Consider the following 18,618-nt stretch of genomic DNA (forward strand, 5'->3'; position numbering starts at 1 on the left):
CAAGAAAATGCCATGCAGCAGAAGGAAATCCAGCTTTAATGTTTAATTCTTTGTCCATGTGATTTGTGTTGGAATCTTGTTCACTTGTAGGTTCCATTTGGAAGGGTGACGTTGGGGGTGGACTGCATGGCACTTAACTGTCAGTTGAGAAGAATAACCTATTTGCTTGCTGTGATGAATTTCTTGGCTTGTTGATGCCTACTGCTTCAGATCTGCCTTATTCCTTGGACAGAGTTCACTGGAATCAACTGATACTTAGAAAATGACAAATGGCCCATCACCTCTCCAACAACAAAAGGCAATAGAAATGCTTTTTAGGTAGCTATGGGGCCTGTCACTGTCTACAAATGAACAAAATAGATAACTTTTGGCTTTTTTTTTCCATCAGGAAATGTGGATCTTACTTTAGTGCCTATGTTTATTAAAAAAAAAAAAAAGGCAAAAGAATAAGCCAAATGAAATTCATCACTTTAAGTTTTCTTATATGGATAAAAATGCAACCATATATTACAGTTTTCATTGCTTGAATGCACAGTTAAAACAGGGGAAAAAACACCACAAAGACCCTCTTTCTTGAGGGCATATTTTTAAAACTTCCAACTATATATTTTTTATACTAAACATTACTAATAGAAGCCATCTTTACTGAAGAAACCTGAGTAATCCCTGCATAACAACACATATATACATGTAGCTATATGTGGCCATATGTCATCCCACATATATGTACACACATAAACACACACTCAAACATAGTGAAACACATAAGCTCAGATACTCTTAAACTTGAGTAACACTGTATTTTCAAAACACTTTTACTTACATCATTTCACTGATTGCATTGACTCATACAATAATCCTACAAGGTAGACATAACAGATATTTTGCATTTATTTTACAAATGAGAAAACCTAATTTAATGAGGTTAATTAATTTTTCAAGATCTGGTTCCTCACAAGTCAAAACAGAAGCCAAATCTCCTTACACCCATTCCAGACCTCTGTCCATGACACAGGGCTGTTTCCTTAGGTGTGGCATCCTACTAGGTCCTCTGATGTTGGTGTTTCTAATACATATTTTGATACTTTTGATGTTGTGTATACTTAAATGTGTTGAATTTTCTTTTTCCTTGAGAACGAGTTCTGAAATGAACCCAAAGAATGTAGACTGGAAGATGAAGTACCAGATTTCTTTTACCAGCAGTATATACCCTCTTTAGTCACCCAAAACATTTGTGAAACTATGAAGATGAAGAATGAATGTAACGTTCATTTATGGGTTTTTCTTCCCTATGTGTTCGTCAATCCCTTTGATTTTAGCAGTTTGGCAAGGCTTTTAGATTATGGAATCCTAGATTATCTTTAATCTCACATTAATATTTTAAATTTAAAAATTAAAAAATCTGAACCTTGTCTTCAAGTTGTGTTCCTCTGATTTCACCTGGTTAAATCAGAGGCTTTGTGGCAAACGAGTCAAAGCTTTTGGGTTTTTGAAATTGTAGTATATGCTAATGGAAGTCATCTGTGATGCCTTTAGCAGTGGACTTTAAATAGATTTTGAGAAATCATTTTTTTTTTTTTTTTTTTTTTTTTTGCATACATTCAATGCCTGGCCCAGAATAGGTAATCAGTGACCATTTGTTGAAAGAAGACATGGATAGTCAGGAATGTGCCTATCAGTTTCAGCTATTAAATTATTGTTCTTATTCTTAGCGTTTGGCCTCTGTGGGACTGGATGCAAAAAACACAGTCTGCATTTGGGACTGGAGGAAGGGAAAACTTCTGGCCTCAGCCACCGGCCACTCCGACCGGGTAAGAAGAGCTTGTTGGATCAAGCCACACAGTTTTCATAACTATGAGCGAATTGTGAAGTAGCTTCCCAGATTTGTACTATTTTTAAAAGTAAGTTCTCCATGTAAAGATTTCTCCTACATATTCAACCTAAAAACTGACTTAAAAAAAAAAATCAATTCCTGACTAATAGCTGTGTTGGCATGATCTCTTCTGGTGATTGGATGCTTTCTTTACATTGTTACTACCTTTCATAGGCAAAGCAAACTTTTGATATTGGCATCTAGCTTCTTCATCATAAAGTCAAAATAGAATTGAATTTGAAATTGTAAAGTTTTGATGTATTCCTTTAGAAATGGAAGTAGTTGTTAGAAAATAATACTCACAAAATATGTTTACAGGTGTATACATTTTACCTTCAAATGAGTATAGTGACAACTTAGGGATTTTTGTTATATTTGAGAATCTTAAGATTGTGCCTTGCTTATCATATTGAAATCAGTGTGCTCAGAAATAATTTCATACAGTCATAGCAGGCAAGGTAGGTTATGAAGCAGGTCAGAAATCTATTTCTCCATTCTCTTGCATAATTAAAATAATGTGACCACTTTATTTTTTATAATTTCAAACAAAGTGAATTGGCATGATTATCTTACATTGATTAATAGTTTTGTATTTCTTCTCAGTGTAAGTGAGAATGAGGCCTGAATTAAATATGAAATTCATCATCTCTTGGTGTGAACTCTGAAAAATTTTTTTCAAATGAACAGTATATTCATTGAGGGAGAATCATAATTTTAAGGTGACCTGATAGTTGTTGCGGCACATTTGAGCAAATTGTACTCAAGGATTAAGTTCTCAGAAAGTCCAGAAATGACCAGCCTTGGAACTTTAGTGTTGGAGGAGCTCCAGCACCCTTTTGTTCCCAATGGTTCCTACCCCTGGCAACATGTAAGAATTCCTTAGGGAGATTTTATAGTGCAGTGATGCTTGGGCTCTGCTCCCAGATTATTAACTTACTGGTAATTAATCGGTATTAACTTAGTACTTAATGAACAGTTTGAAAATACTTGTAATGCTCACATTTTGTATATTACTGTTTCTGCTTATGTGATAATCCCATCATATCATATAAAGTAAGTTGAGTTAGACTAGATCAATGTGAATTTATTTCTTACTGTTTTGTTCATGTACTTTATACCTTCCACTTAGAAGTAGATTATGAAAAGTACAATGCTACTCTAGTGCAAATGTATAATTTTAAGATCCTAGAATGTTTTAATGAAATACTGTTCTTTTTGAACACTGTTCTCCCAGACTCCATGATTTGTCTGGGAGAAACACAGTGTCTCCCAAAACTGGGAGAACACAGTTTTGTTCTTTATTACTGGTGCCAATATGAATTATTAATGTCTCCTTATGGGCAAATGATTATCTTCAAGATTATTTTAGTGGAGAAAATACTTAATCCCTAGCACTCATTTTTGTAACTGAGTGCTCATAACACTCATTGCCCTCATAACAGAACTGGGGTGGTGTCATGTATTTTAGAGATGATGAGATTAGCCTGAGGTTGCATAGCTAAAATGGGCACTGGACCTTATTGAAACTTGGTACTTGGACCAAGTGCTCTTTCTTCAGTGTTGTTTCTGTAGTTCATAATTGCTTCTTTCTACCTAACTGAAGGTTATAGGTCCTCCTTTTCTCTCTGATGATTGATCCATATTGCTCCTTCCTATGTGATGAGAAATTAGTGTCATGAGCTCTTTATCTGGCTTAGACATTGGCCCTAACAATTACTCTTTTTTTCTATTAGAGCTTCACAGAATGCGGTCCTTGGACTGACTGCATCAAAATCTCTTGGAGTCTGTTTAAAAATGCAGCTGCATGGAACAAATTTCAGGCCCACTAGATAAGAATCTTTCAGTTTGGCTGGTGAAATATGTACTTTGCCACAGGTGATCTGACCCTCAAGGTTGACAGTCTTCTCTTCCTTGTTCCAAAAATGGAAAAAGAACTGCCTGCAAACTGTCTAGTAGCTTTCCTTAAAGAACATTCAGTAGTGTTAATGGATATGTTTTCAGTTCCTTGGGGAATGCAAAATAGAATAGTATTTTGGGTCAGATTAAAATGAGAGGCTAAAGGACTATTTTTGGTGGGCTAATTTAGGTGCCAAATAAATGCCCCTGCCCATGATTACAAGAAAGTGTTGGCCACATTGAACTGCATTTGACTGTTAAACATTTTCCTGCTCAAAACACTTCATACTTCTTTTGATTTTTATTGTAAAGCTATGTCAAAGTATGTTACTAGCATTGTGTACAGGTATAGAAAAAATGGATCAAAAAATTATCCTAAAGCATTCCAATTTGTTTACCCTGGATGAACCAAGTTAAAAATATGACACCAGTTTGTCTCATTGATTGTGGTTAATTATTATTTCTTTATTCAGGTCTAAGGTGAGTAGATAGGAGGCAACAAAATATGTGTTAGCAATTCCTGAACCAACCCCAGAGCCAAATCGCCCATTTTTCAGTCCATGCAAGTAACAGTGTATTCTAAATTTTGGATAGAGTCTTGGCAGTTGAACTGATATCTGAAAGAAGGCAAAAACACATATATTACCAACAGAGTAATTTTTAATTCTTTTAAACAGATTTTTGATATTTCCTGGGATCCATATCAGCCAAACAGAGTGGTTAGCTGTGGAGTAAAACATATAAAGGTAAAGTAGTTATTTAAAAAAAAATTTTTGGTAACTTTTATGAGAAGAATTTAAGGTGTTTATATATATATATATATAATTTGATGTTGAGGAATGGCTCTATTTTTCTAAAATTTGGAGTCTTTTACTGCATTGATCTTGAAGCAAGCTAGCATCAGCTGAGGAGGCTGTCTTTCAGAACTACAGTGTAAGGACCATCAGGTGAAGTGCCCAGCAGGCAGCTGAAAAGAAAACTTTGTGTTAATCAAATACTAAACCAAATACTCCTAGTATTTCAAGGATTGCATGCTTTAAAACAGTTCTGATTTTAATATTGTAAATTAAGTTTTTACATTTTGATGAATGTTTACACATACTGTATATCAAAACATTTTCTGTCATGTTGAGAAGTTATTTTAGAAGGAACAGCGTTGGGTTGGACATAAAAATAGAGGGATACACAGCACGAGCCTACCTGAGCCATTGATTTTTAAATGCCTCTGTCTTCCCCTAGACTACACAGCCTCAAATACCACAGGTAGCCCAGGACCTACCTTTAGCTATTTGCTTCTTTCTACTTTGTTAAATGGGTAGCAGAGTTAACACCATTAACTTTCTTTGCTCCAGCATAGCAGAAATTTCCTCTGGACCCTGGGATGTGACCCAGAATCTTCTGTCTACAGATTTGTACACAATAGAGATTAAAGTTCATAATTGAAAGAGTGGAGGATTACTTGCTTGACTACAGCATGTTTGGATCTCTGCTAGTACCAAATTGCTGCATTTTTGTATGAACGGAATAGGTATCTGTATTATTTCCCCAACCAACTCCTCCTGTTTCCCTGTTCTTTTGTTCTTTTTTCAGTCTCGTTTTTTATGATCCTTCCCATTGTTCTTACTTAATTGTTAGAAAGGGACAGATGATCAGATGTCCAGAAATAAATATAACAAGAGATATGCAAGACTTGCTTAAAGAATATTACAAAACTTCACAGAGGAATACAAAAGGCTTGAACAAATGGAGAGACAACCTTGGTTCTGGACGTGAAGTCTAAAAATTAAACACATCACTTCAATTATATTCAGTGCAATTTCAGTTAAAATCCCAAGAAGTTTTGTTATTGTTATCTGACATTTCCTTTTAAATTATTCTGAGTTAGTCTAGATGGATAAAAGAATGAGAATAACAAAGAACTTGAATAAAAAAAGGATAATGAAGAGGAAAATACTGTATTTACTAAAGCATATTACGAAACTAAAATAATTAAAATGTATCAGATTGGGATAAGGATAAATAACAATACCCCCCCCCCCGAAAAAAAAAAAAAAAAAAACAAAGCTGAGAAATAGAGGTTAATATGTGTAAGAATTTAGAATATAATAGTATCTTGACCAGTGGGCCCTAGGACAGTTTGTTATCTATTTGGGAGAAAAAAGTTATATATCATTACTTCATACCATACATTAAAATAAATTCTTTATGAATTAAAGAGTTAAGTGTTTAAAAAACTATAAAATAATTACATGAATATCTAAGTAAATGTTTAACTGCTCTCAAGTGGGTGAAAGGCCTTTCTGAATGTAGAAGCAAAGTAAGAAACCATAAAGATAATATTATAGATTCAATTATATAAACATTAAAACTTTCTGTCTACCTGCCCCCAACTGCTAAGAAACAAGAGAGACAAACCACACATGAGCAAAGTGTAAGCCACAAGCGTGTTAGATAGAATTTTGGTTTGTTCTTGAAATGTAAAGACCTTCAGCAAACCTGTACAACAGAGAAAGGACATGTATAATTGACAAAAATGGAAACGTTGGCTAACAGATAGATGAAAATGCTAAATCTTCTTAGTTAGGAATAACAATTTTTAAATAACAATGTTCAATCCATCAGAATTAGGATTAAAGTGTATCCAGTGTTGACAAAGATTTAGTGACTGAACACTGTCAAACCTTGCTGGGGGAGATGTAAATGAGTACTATAAATGAGTATTTCTAGTCTTTCAGTCCAGAAATTTGATAATATCTATCAATAGCTTTAGAAATGTTAGTATCCTGGGGTGCCTGGGTGGCTCAGTGAGTTAAGCCTCCAACCCTGGCCCAGGTCACAATCTCCTGGTTTCCGGGGGTTCGAGCCCCACCTCTGCCTCTGTTATGATGGCTCAGAGCCTAGAGCCTGCTTCAGATTCTGTGTCTCCCTCTCTCTCTGCCCCTCCCCCACTCGTGCTCTGTCTCTCTCACTCTCTCTAAAAAGAGTAAACATTAAAAAAAAATTTTTTTAATTAAAAAAAATGTTAATATCCTTTGAGGTAGTGATTTTTTTTTTTCAGTATTAGTATATGTGCCGCTGTGAAGAGAACACAGCCCATATTTTCCTATCTTGGAATTTATCTCAAGGAAATTATTAGGAGTGTGAACCAGGATAGGTTCATTGCTGAATAACTTACCAACAGCAAATAAAACCAGACTGAAGAAGGCCTGAAGCCACCAAACTGCCCCCAGGTGGTTAAATACAATATGGTAGATCCATAGGAAGAAATACTGTACAATCATTATAAGTCATGGTTTAGATGATTATTTAATGTTATTAGGAAATATTCAAGATTTATTTACAGTCTACTAGGTGAGGTAATTTTTTTTTTATTTTTTTTCTTTTTACTTTAGAAGTATATTTTTGTATAGGAAATAAATTGGAAAGATACCAAAAAATGTTAAGCAGTTAACACTGGCTATGGAGCTTATGATTAAATTGTCTCTTTATTTTTAAAATTATTTTACAATAACATATATTTTTTCCAAAATCAGAAAAAAGTAATGAAAAAAAAAACAGAAGGAAAAAAGATAAGCGTATAGGTTCTATTATTCAAAGGTATCAAGTGTCCTACCAATAATTCCCTTTATAATTTTTATTAATCAAAGATATATATCCATCAACATGAATTTCTAATCTGTCTGACAAATGGCAAAGGCACTGAATTGTTCTTTTACCCACAAGCAAAGAATTATGTGAGTTCATGATGAGACTGGTTTCCATCAGGTGATGGTGGCTTTATGGAAGTCTAGGACTCTGATCACAGGGCCATCACCCAGTCTGCATATTCTACAGTGAGGAAGCCAAGACCTAGGCGGTTATTTGACTTGGAATCCTCTTTGTATCTCCTGCTTGTCTCTGGGAAAGCTGTTCAATCTCCCTGAGTCTGAATTTCTCTCCCAAAAAACACCCCCATGAAACCAGGGGGTTGTGGATCACTACTTTATGAGTGTGTTAAGAGTTACATTACACAGTGTGTGAAACCAGTAGGGGCACAATGTTAATTTCTTTTCCCATCTTCTGGGATCACAAAAATGGTGGTACAGATAAGATTTAAACTCAGTCTCTGGCTCCCTGTGTAGAGGTCTTTCCATTGGAAATTATTTCTTCAATAATCTATTTTGGCCTGATTTTTCCCCCAAAAAACAAAATGTTAAAAAAATAGATTAGCTGCTTAACTGATGGAATTCTCCAGCTTCTTCCCTGTTTGTTTTCATCCTTGGTTAACTCTTCTAATCAGTTAATTCCAAAAACAAAGACATATAAAACCCAGGAGCTTCATTTGAAAACACTAAGAGCTGTTTATCCCATTAAATTTGTTAATTATGGGGGCACCTGGGTGGCTCAGTCGGTTGAGTGTCTGACTTCGGCTCAGGTCATGATCTCACGGTTTGTAACTTCTAGCCCCACGTTGGGATCTGTGCTGACAGCTCAGAGCCTGGAGCCTGTTTCCGATTCTGTCTCACTCTCTCTGCCCCTCCCCCACTTGCACTCTGTCTCTCTCAAAAAATAAACATTTAGAAAAATAAATTGTTAATTATGTTTTAGCAGACAGGCATTTTTTTTTCTAAGCAAAATTAAGTATTTTTACCTCAAATGGAATAATCTCCCAATGCCCATCTACCCATTTTTATTAATTTTGTTTAGAAAAAAATCCACAACAGGGGCACCTGAGTGACTCAGTAGATTAAGCATCTGACTTAGGCTCTGGTCATGATCTCGCGGTTCGTGAGTTCAAGCCCCACATCAGGCTCTGCACTGACAGCTCTGAGCTTGGAATCTGCTTCAGATTCTGTGTCTCTGTCTCTCTGCTCCTCCCTGCCTTGTGCACAAGTGCTTGCGCTCTCTCTTTCTCAAAAATAAGTAAAAACTTAAAAAAATATTTTAAAAAGAAAGAAATCCATAACAAATTTTAGCAGGCTTCCAACAAATATTTTCACTATCTTTATTTTCTACAAGCAATTCCAGGATCCCCACTCCCCCCCCCCCCCCCCCGCCCTGCAAAAACCTACCTAACAGCAAATGAATGATTCCAGTCACAAGCTGAATGCAAAATCTTTGATGTACTCCAAGAAAATATTTTTATGTGACATTTTTGTAGCTAGGGTGAAATCCTTTGTGTTTTTGCAAATCCCCAGTGTTGGCAGACAGGCAAATAACAATTATCTGAAATGAAAGCTTGAAAACAGTAGCAGTTGATCATTGTCATGCTTGGTTGGTTTTACAGCAAATGAGCCTACCAGGTTTGTGGATATTGTTGATCCTTCTCTAGTCTCTAGTCACAGACAGAAGGGACTTTGGAGATTACCTAGGGCCAAATGAACTCCAAGGTATCTGCCAGTTCTAACAAAATTTGCATTACAATCTGGGAATGGAGACTGGGGAAGATAAACTACATCTGTTCTTTTGATGTGGATTTGCTGGTATGTTGCTATCCAAAATTGTCACTGTTTTCCAAACAGGAAGCGCTTTTCAGGAACCGAGAATTCAGAGATTTGCCATTTCTACAAAAACTCTCATACCTATCCTGGTGTTACATCTATATGTGCCTTTTTAGAGAGTCATTTGATTATTTGGAATGTTTCATGTTGGCCTTGTTCCGTCTGACTGGGTGATTTCATTAGAAACCTTTGTGTCTGAGAATAATGGTCTCTCTATGCTTTGTGGTTTTTCATTAGAATATTTCAGTAACTCAGATCAGAGGTGCACATTCTAGAGTTAGAGAAATAATAACTGCAAAGTAATTACCCTTCTTTAGGAATAATGATTTTTAAATTATTGTCCTTTTAATCTTCGTATATGGTGAGAAAAGGAAACATCTGCCTTTGGGTTTTGGCATGTTTATACTACCAGTAGGTGTTTACATTTAATAGTTTGTTCAGGTTCAAAATTATTTTATTTTATTTTTTAAGTTTATTTATTTTTGAGAGAGAGAGCGATTACAAGCAGGGGAGGGGCAGAGAGGGGGACGGGTCAGAGGATTCAAAGTGGGCTCTGTGCTGACAGAAGATAGCCCGATGCTGGGCTCAAACTCAAGAACCCCAAGATCATGACCTGAGCCAAAGTCCGACGCCCAACCGACTGAGCTTCTCAGGCACCCCTGTTCAGGTTCAAAGCTAATACTTAAATGTTTTCCCAAAACTAATACATACTCCTCTTTTCCCCAAATCTTTTTGTTCTTTCCGTATTATACTTGAGTACCTTTTCATAGAAATAGTAAATACCCAAGAAACAAATCACTGGAGTTGACAGAAGAGAGAAGAATTGCTCCTTAATGAGAGAAGAATTCTATATTGTCTCAAGTGGTTGCACACCTGCCTCTCATCCTCCATAAGGGCCATCACCTCCATAGCTGCCAGAGTCCTGCACCTCCAAGGTAGTACAATCAGCCCAGAACTCCTTCCCTCAATACTTAACTAAGAGGGCCACCATTTTTCCTCTCCTAAGGCACAAAATATTTGGCTTGTCACTGATTTTTCCTCACACATTTGTCACCTGGACTTGCCTGATCCTGCTCTCCTAATCCCAGATGCACCTTGTTTCTCACCACTGATCCAAATCCTAGCTTTGCTCATTCCAGTTAATTCAACATGGTTCTCTCTGAATTTTCTTGGCACTTGTATGTAGTCTAAATATGCTGCTTTGAAATTATTTCTGGTTTTATACGTACCTTCATTAGATTGAAAGTTCTCAAGGCAGGGGTGCCCAGGTGGCTCAGCTGGTTAAGCATCTGACTCTTGGTTTCAGCTCAGGTCATGATTTCACAGTTTGTAAGTTTGAGCCTGGAGTTGGGGTTTGCACTGACAATGCAGAGCCTGCTTGGGATTCACTCTCTCCTCTCCTTTTGTCTCTTTCCTGCTCTCTCTCTCCTCTCTCTCTCGTTCTCTCAAAATAAATAAACTTTTAAAAATGATCGAAATTTCTCAAAGCAAAGATCAAGACCTCAGTATTTTCTCATGTATAACCCCCATTGAATCCTTACCTTCAACAAACCACTTAGGCCCCCTTTCCCTCACTTCCAGGTGGAGATGATAAGAATAGCTGCTTTAGCCTGTTCTCAAGAGTATTATGAAGATCAAATAAATGTAAAGAGCCTTTATAAATGTTGAGGGGCTATATACTTAGCAGTAAAGTTATACCAGTTCATACATTTTAAAAACTATGGCAAAAAAAAAAAAAAAACTTAATTTCTGTATAGCCACAGAAGTCTACTTGTTGCTTTCTATAAAGTGGCTCAAGCTTTATGCTTATGGTCTTTCACATGATAAATTATTCAGTGAAAATTGAAAAGCTTAGTTATTTGGCTATATGGGAAGATAACTCATATTTAGGAAGCTTTTGAGTAAGATTTCTACAGTGAAGATATATAACATTTCAAGTTAGAAACACATGATATCCAAATACATACATACACACACATGCACGCACACCAAAAAAACATCTGGAAGATACATCCATGTGTTAACAGGAGGCTGTAGATACTTCATTTTTCCTCTTTATACTTTATTTCTAAACTCCTCTACAATGAACCTATACTGTTTTTGTAATTTGACCAAAAGTTAAAGACATGATGATTCACTCACTTTATTCCAACTCTGAGAACATTGAGCTTTTGTATTTAATCACCGTTAAACAATTAGCAAAGTTTGGAAATTTTGGAGCTTGGAAAGTTTGAATAACACTGCTAAAAGTGTTTATTATGCTGCTAGTAGTTGGCTAAAAGGTTTTGCGATTCCATTGGTTGCCGCAGAACAAATTACGTGTGCCTAGTTCAGCTATAGCAAATTATATGAAACGTATTGAAATGTAAGCAAATACCAATGATGTGATGCATCAGGATGAATACGTTATTTTTGGATCTCTGTATTTTAATCACTTTCCAGTTTTGGACACTCTGTGGAAATGCCCTGACTGCAAAAAGAGGGATATTTGGCAAAACAGGGGATCTTCAGACCATCCTTTGCCTTGCATGTGCCAAAGATGACATCACCTATTCTGGTGCTTTAAATGGCGACATCTATGTCTGGAAAGGGCTCAATTTAGTCCGCACCATTCAAGGAGCACACAGTGTGAGTATGTCCATGTGGAAATTTGGTGATTATTAAATAAGTTGATATCACAAATAAGTGTGTTTTCCTGTTGTATTAAAATCAGCAGAACTCTGCTGAAAACTACCTAAACATTCATCAAAGATTTCCCCAATTATAGCTATTCTTGTTCACCTTAAAAGAAATAGTTCAAAAGCTCAATAATTTAATTAACCTTCACCTCAATCATTGATTGGTTGATTAGTGTTATTCATCCACATCTAGAAGAACAGGACTGTTTCATCATCAGTTTTATCTTATAGATCAGTACTTCTCAAATTTTAATGTATCTGTGAATTTCCTGGGGATCTTGTTAAAAATGCACATTCTGATTCAGTAAGTCTGAGATGATGCCTTTGCTGCTGGCCTGTGGCCCATACGTAGACAACTCTTGTTTTTACATTTGTTATAAGGGTAGATTTTCCGCACTCTGAGTAAGTAACCTCTAAATCCAAATCACAAGTTCTTAAAATGCAAACAGAAACCACTGACACACTTCTTTTTTGATGATCTGCTCTGTAAGAACATGGGCAAACTTTACTTCTGACCATTCTGCTCTCTTTTGACACCTATGATAATGGTTACACTGCTGTATCTATAGATGATAAAATGGAAATGCCCAGAAGAATGGGGAGATGTGAAAGCTAAAGCCTATTATAGTAAATGGAAATTTGTTAAACAATTTTTAGAAACTCACCAGACCTGTAGCTTAGGTCCTGACTCCAAATTGGTCCCCATTACTCTTAAATGAAGAAAAGTTTAAGCACGTCTTAGCAAAAGAGCTGTAAAATTTTAGATCTTTCATTGGCTTGTATGTTGAACCAATTTTCTTGGCTTCACTAATTATGAAACCGATCTTGAAACCATTCAGAGGTCAGCATTTGTCCCCATGCATAAAAGCAGCTGCCTTAGTAACCTCATTTCTCTTCACACTGGATCTTAGGTCAACAGTATATTCTTACAGCACTTCTCAATAGACCAGGTAAAATATTTTCCTGTGGAGAAGCATCTTTAAGTTACAGGACTCTTTCAGGTGTGGAAAAAAAAGCATCTTCATATAATGCTTAACAAATTAACACAAATGTAATTTGTTTTCAATTAGGCTCAGGTGTTGCCTTCTTGAACTCATTGAGATGCATTTCGGGCACCTGTGTACCAGTAAAAGTGTTTCTGTTCCTAGCTCAAATATCTTTGCCTGATTATTTTGAGAAGTGATTTATATGAAACACCTCTATTGTTGTCTTTTCTTTATAAGGATCAGTTGTCACCTAAAGGAGTTTGATCTTCGTATCTACTTTAACCAAGGAATTAGTGAATAATATTTTTTTTCAAATTGCCATCAGTTTAGTAATGGTAAAGGAGCATTTGAACTGATTTGCTTTGGTAGTAGTCATGATTAATTTTTACTTTAGCCAAAATGAAGGATATTATAAATGGCTACTTGTTCTATTGTCAGGATTGCAATAGAGAACAAGGTTTTTTGTTTGTTTGTTTTTTTACATTTATTTATTTTTGAGAGACAGAGTGAGACAAAGTGAGAGCGAGGGAGGGGCAGAGAGAGAGGGAGACACAGGATCGGAAGCAGGCTCCAGGCTCTGAGCTGTCAGCACAGAGCCCGACGCAGGGCTCGAACCCACAGACTGTGAGATCATGACCTGAGCTGAAGTCGGACGCTCAACCGACTGAGCCATCCAGGTGCCCCGAGAACAAGGGTTTTTAAAAACATTTTTGTTTTTGCTTTTTTTTTAATCATGAAGCTCCAACTATAATGACTATTTAGAATCCTTCAAGTATTGAGTATAATCTGCCTTACTCAACAGGCTGGAATCTTTAGCATGTATGCTTGTGAAGAAGGCTTTGCCACTGGTGGACGAGATGGGTGTATTCGATTATGGGATACTGATTTCAAACCAATAACCAAAATTGATCTCAGGGAGACAGAACAAGGATATAAAGGTAATGCGTGTGGTAATAATTACCCATAACTCTAAAAGTGTTAAATAACAATGTGAAGTTCTGTATTTTATTTGTTTCTGTACCCATCTTATTCCGGAAAGGATTTAAGGCAGTTTACATAAATGGATTGCATACACGATCAAAAGTGTGTTAAAAACAAATGGATACCCCTTCTTTCTCATTTGCATGAAGGTATCTGTGTGTACTAGCAATGGTCCTGCTACAAAGATCAATAACATAATGAGAAAACCACCGAGTGGTATCTTGGGAAATGAGACTTTGAATTATAAAACTGGGAAATTCTGGACAAGTTGGTGACCCTAAATGAGACTGCACCCAGCCTCTGAAAATAAGTAAATAAATAATTGCTAGGTAAAACAAGACCAAAAAATTAGCTTTAAAGTAGTAGCTATCATAGTAGTAGAAGTTAACTTGGGATCAGGGCTGGGGACATGGATTCAAATCCAAGTTTTGCCTATGATAGATTTGAGTCAAATGTTTAAAAATCTCTGGGTCTCAGTTTCCTCCTCTCTAAGATGAGGATAATACTAGCAACAGCCACGTAGAGTTGTGTGAGGATTAAAAACATGTACAGAGTGCTTAGACTAAGTCATGGTATAATCAGCCCTCAATAAATATTAGCTATTATTACAATATACTGAGTATGTGTACCAGGCAATACAAAACAGTTTATATACATTTAAATTTTCATCATAGGTACCAGGCAATACAAAGCAGTTTATATACATCTATTTAAATTCTCATCATATTATAATCTCATCCTTACAGACAAAGAATTGGGGTTTGAGAGAATTTAAAGTGGAAATGTAAACAGAAAAGATAAGATGAAGTCCTAGGCGATGTTGGTACACTAAGTATGTGGAGGGGGGGCTCTACTATTTGCTGCAGAGGGGCCCCAGACGCTGCTCTTGGCTCCTCCAGCCATCGCTGAGGGAGGGGGTGCTCAGTACTGTGACTTATGCTGTCCACAAGATGAAAACTGACTCACTGCTCAGGTGAAGGTGAATTTCTCCCAGTGCTGAAATGAGAGAGAACTTTCCCAAGGATCTTCCTAGAGAGTGTTCTGTGACAGGAGACCCAAGTCCTCGAAAGGCCTGAAGTGAGCCGTTACTCATCAGGTTCTTTTCCACGAAGCCCCTTGATGCAGGCTGACAGCAGTGTGGCCACAGAGGTTTCTTCAAAGGCCAAGTGGTCTGGTGGTGCTCAGAGCTCTCTGCTGACCTGAGGTAGATTCCAGAGGACTGAGAGAAGAATACTACCTATTCTTTAGGCCATCCTCCTTGAATAATATTGTTGTCAACCAAACCTTTCTTAAAAATTATGCAGTACAGAAGTGAGCTGGATATTGTACTTCCTATATGTACTCAGAGTCCAGTTTCCTAAAATATCTTTTAAATACAAAAAGCTAATCTGGAGATTGGATTGTTATTTTCTTATGGAAGCTCGGGATAATGTTTGGATGCATTTCTGAATATCAGGTACAGGGGTCACCATACCAAGTTGTAAAATGAAGTAAAATCCACTTCCTTGCATTGACAAGGAGACAGGTGAGGCCCTTTAGTTCTCTGCCATAGTGCATGAGCCAGTATAACTTTATTCAGAAAAATACTTAAAACAGATATGAGCAAGCAAGCATCCATAAGAGCAATGTAAAAAATATTGGTAAAGCAGCCAAAAACATTTGACTTTGAATCATGAAACTTCTTGGTATATATTTCAAGGTAAATGGAGAGAAAATCATGTACTTAGACAAGAGATGAGTTAATTTACTAGGTGGGATTATTGGCCATAAACTGACTAGATGTTGGGGAGCATAAACCAGCAATGATGATTCCTTTTTGGCACTTTATCCAGCTCATCCAAAAACTATATCACAAAATTAAAAGATAGATTTTAAAGTGGATATCATAGCAGAAGCCATACTTACCGTGTTGTACTTTTCTACCTGATACTGAGTCCCTGACTTAAGGGTCTCAAAGGAGAGTTCACAAGCCAGTGCATAATGTGCATCCAGGTAAGTGGGGGTTTATATTGATTGCATGGCCAACTCCTGTCCCTGGAGTCAGAGGAAGATGGTCAGGAACAGCCTGCATTTTTTTCACTCTCAACAGATTCCTACATACATGTCCCTGCCAAGGTCAAAGCAGATAGAGGTGGTACATGGTAGACAGGAAGTGTGCCTGTACATCATAAATGTGGCCTGTGGTGCCTGGGCTTACAGTTTATCAGGAGACAGACTGGCATGCATGCATTTGTAGATGGATGACCAGTGAGACAAGCTCCCTATTTCCATGGGAGTAATGGACTGTGCTTTCAAAGGATCTTAAAGACCATGCTGCAGTTTGAACCCAAGGGAGCCTTGAGAAGTTGTGCCATTCCTCAAATGGCAGCCACTTTCCTGCCACCTTCTTGATTTTTATAATCACTGCTTACTACCAATACTCTTATTTTCTCAATATTTTACTTTAAATTTATTTTATTTTATTTATTTACTTATTTTAATGTTTATTTAGTTTTGAGAGAGAGAGAGAGAGAGAGACAGAGAGGGGCAGAGAGAGAGGGAGACAGAAAATCAGAAGCAGGCTTCAGGCTCTGAGCTGTCAGCACAGAGCCCTACGTGAGGCTTGAACTCGCGAGCCATGAGATCATGACCTGAGCTGAAGTTGGACTCTTAACCGACTGAGCCACCCAGGCACCCCCAAATTGATTTTAATACATCTCTTTTTTTTTACTTCTCCTTACTATAAACAGTACAACACTTTTTTTAAAAAATATGCATGCTTTATAAAACCTTCACTACTTTTTTAAACGTTTTATTTATTTTTGAGACAGTATAAGTGGGGGAAGGGCAGAGAGAGGGGAACTGAAGATCTGAAGCAGGCTCTGTGCTGACACCAGCAAGCCCAATGTGGGGCTTGAACTCATAAGCCCTGAGATCGTGACCTGAGCCGAAGTTGAACACTCGATGAACTGAACCACCCAGGTGCCCCACCTGTCACACTTTGACAATGTTGTAACAGAAATTCACTATGTACTGCCCAACTTGAAAAGATTTTTATTTGAGTCCTCTCTATCTTTTTTGGTGAGTGGGGAGGTGAGACTGACTAAAAGTTAATAAATATTGTTGCTCTTTTCAAGGAACCGGCTCCTGGTTTCTTGATCTGTTCTATTGGTTTTTTAGTCTGTTTCATTTATTTCTGGTTTAGTCTTTATTATTTTCTTCCTTCCACTGGTTTGGAGTTTTGTTTGTTGTTCTTTTTCTAGCTCCTTTAAGTGAAAGGTTAGGTTGTTTATTGAGATTGGTTTTTTTGTTTTTTTGGGTTTTTTTGCTTTTTGGGTAGACCTGGAATGCTATAAACTTCTTTCTTAGAATAGCTTTTGCTGCATCCCAAAGATTTTGGACCTATATGTTTTCATTTTCATTCATTTCCATGTCATTTTGATTTTCTTTTTGATTTCTTGGTTCACCCATTCATTGTTTACTAGCATGTTATTTGACCTCCCTGTATTTGTGTTCTTTCTAGATTTTTTTCTTGTGGTTTATTTCTAGTTTCATAGAGTTGTGGTCAGAAAAGATGCATAGTATGACTTTGTTGTTTTTTAATTTGTTGAGAGTTGTTTTGTGGCCTAATATGTGATCTATTCTGGAGAATGTTCCATGTGCACTTCAAGAGAATGTGTATTCTGTTTTAAGTTGGAATGTTCTGAATATTATCTGTTAGGTCTATCTTGCCCAATGTGTCATTCAAAGCCACTGTTTCCTTGTTGATTCTCTGTTTGATCTGTCCATTGATGTAAGTGGTATGTTAAAGTCCCCTACTGCAACTGTATTACTATTGATGATTTCTTTTTTGTTTATTATTAGCTGCTGTATGTATTTGGGTGCTTCTATGTTGGGTGCATAAATATTTACAATTGTTATGTTTTCTTTTGGGATTGTGCCCTTATTGACTATATAGTGTGGTCTTTGTCTCTTATTACAGTCTTTGTCTTAAAAAAATTTTTTTAATGTTCATTTTTATTTTTGAGAGAGAGAGCATGAGCAGAGAAGAGGCAGAGAGAGAGGGAGACACAGAATTTGAAGCAGGCTCCAGGCTCCAAGCTGTCAGCACAGAGCCTGACACAGGGCTCGAACCCATGAACCATGAAGTCATGACCTGAGCCAAAGTCAGATGATTAATTGACTGAGCCACCCAGGCACCCCTTATAGTCTTTGTTTTAAAGTCTATTTTGTCCAATGTAAGTTTTGCTACCCCAGCTTTCTTTTTACTCCCATTTGTATGATAAATGCTTTTCTGTCCCTTCCCTTTCAATCTGCATGTTGCTTTTAGTTTGAAACAAGTCTTTTATAGGCAGTATATAGATAGGTCTTGTTTTTTATCCATTCCATCATCCTATGTCTTTTGATTGCAGTGTTTAGTCCATTTATATTCAAAGTAATTACTGATACGTATGTACATAATGCCATTTTATTGCTTATTTTATGGTGGTTTTAGTAATTCTTCTCTGTTCCTTTCTTCTCTTGTTCTTTTGTCTCAGTTTGTTGGCTTTCTTTACTGATATACTTCTATTCCTTTCTCTTTGTTTTTTGCATATCTATTAGTGGTTTTTTATTTGTGGTTACATAGCATCTTGTACATAGCATCTTGTGCATAGAGCATCTTGTGCATTGATTTGTGGTTACATAGCATCTTGTACATACCATCTTGTGCATAGAGCAATCTATATTAAGTTGGTAGTTACTGA

At 36.7% G+C, this 18,618-nt stretch overlaps 1 protein-coding gene across 6 annotated transcripts in view; it reads left to right on the top strand.

Annotated features, from left to right (window-relative positions):
• EML6 (EMAP like 6) overlaps nucleotides 1-18,618 on the top strand; it is a 275,933-nt gene that overhangs the window by 115,902 nt on the left and 141,413 nt on the right. For all 6 annotated transcript variants that reach the window (XM_045446068.1, XM_045446062.1, XM_045446064.1 and 3 more), the window contains exons 4-7: nucleotides 1,713-1,811; nucleotides 4,447-4,515; nucleotides 11,692-11,877; nucleotides 13,716-13,851. In XM_045446068.1, coding sequence (XP_045302024.1) covers nucleotides 1,713-1,811; nucleotides 4,447-4,515; nucleotides 11,692-11,877; nucleotides 13,716-13,851 — 490 coding nt within the window. The remainder of the gene's footprint in view (nucleotides 1-1,712; nucleotides 1,812-4,446; nucleotides 4,516-11,691; nucleotides 11,878-13,715; nucleotides 13,852-18,618) is intronic.

Source organism: Leopardus geoffroyi, chromosome A3, assembly GCF_018350155.1.
Source record: "Leopardus geoffroyi isolate Oge1 chromosome A3, O.geoffroyi_Oge1_pat1.0, whole genome shotgun sequence".
Classification (NCBI taxonomy): domain Eukaryota; kingdom Metazoa; phylum Chordata; class Mammalia; order Carnivora; family Felidae; genus Leopardus; species Leopardus geoffroyi.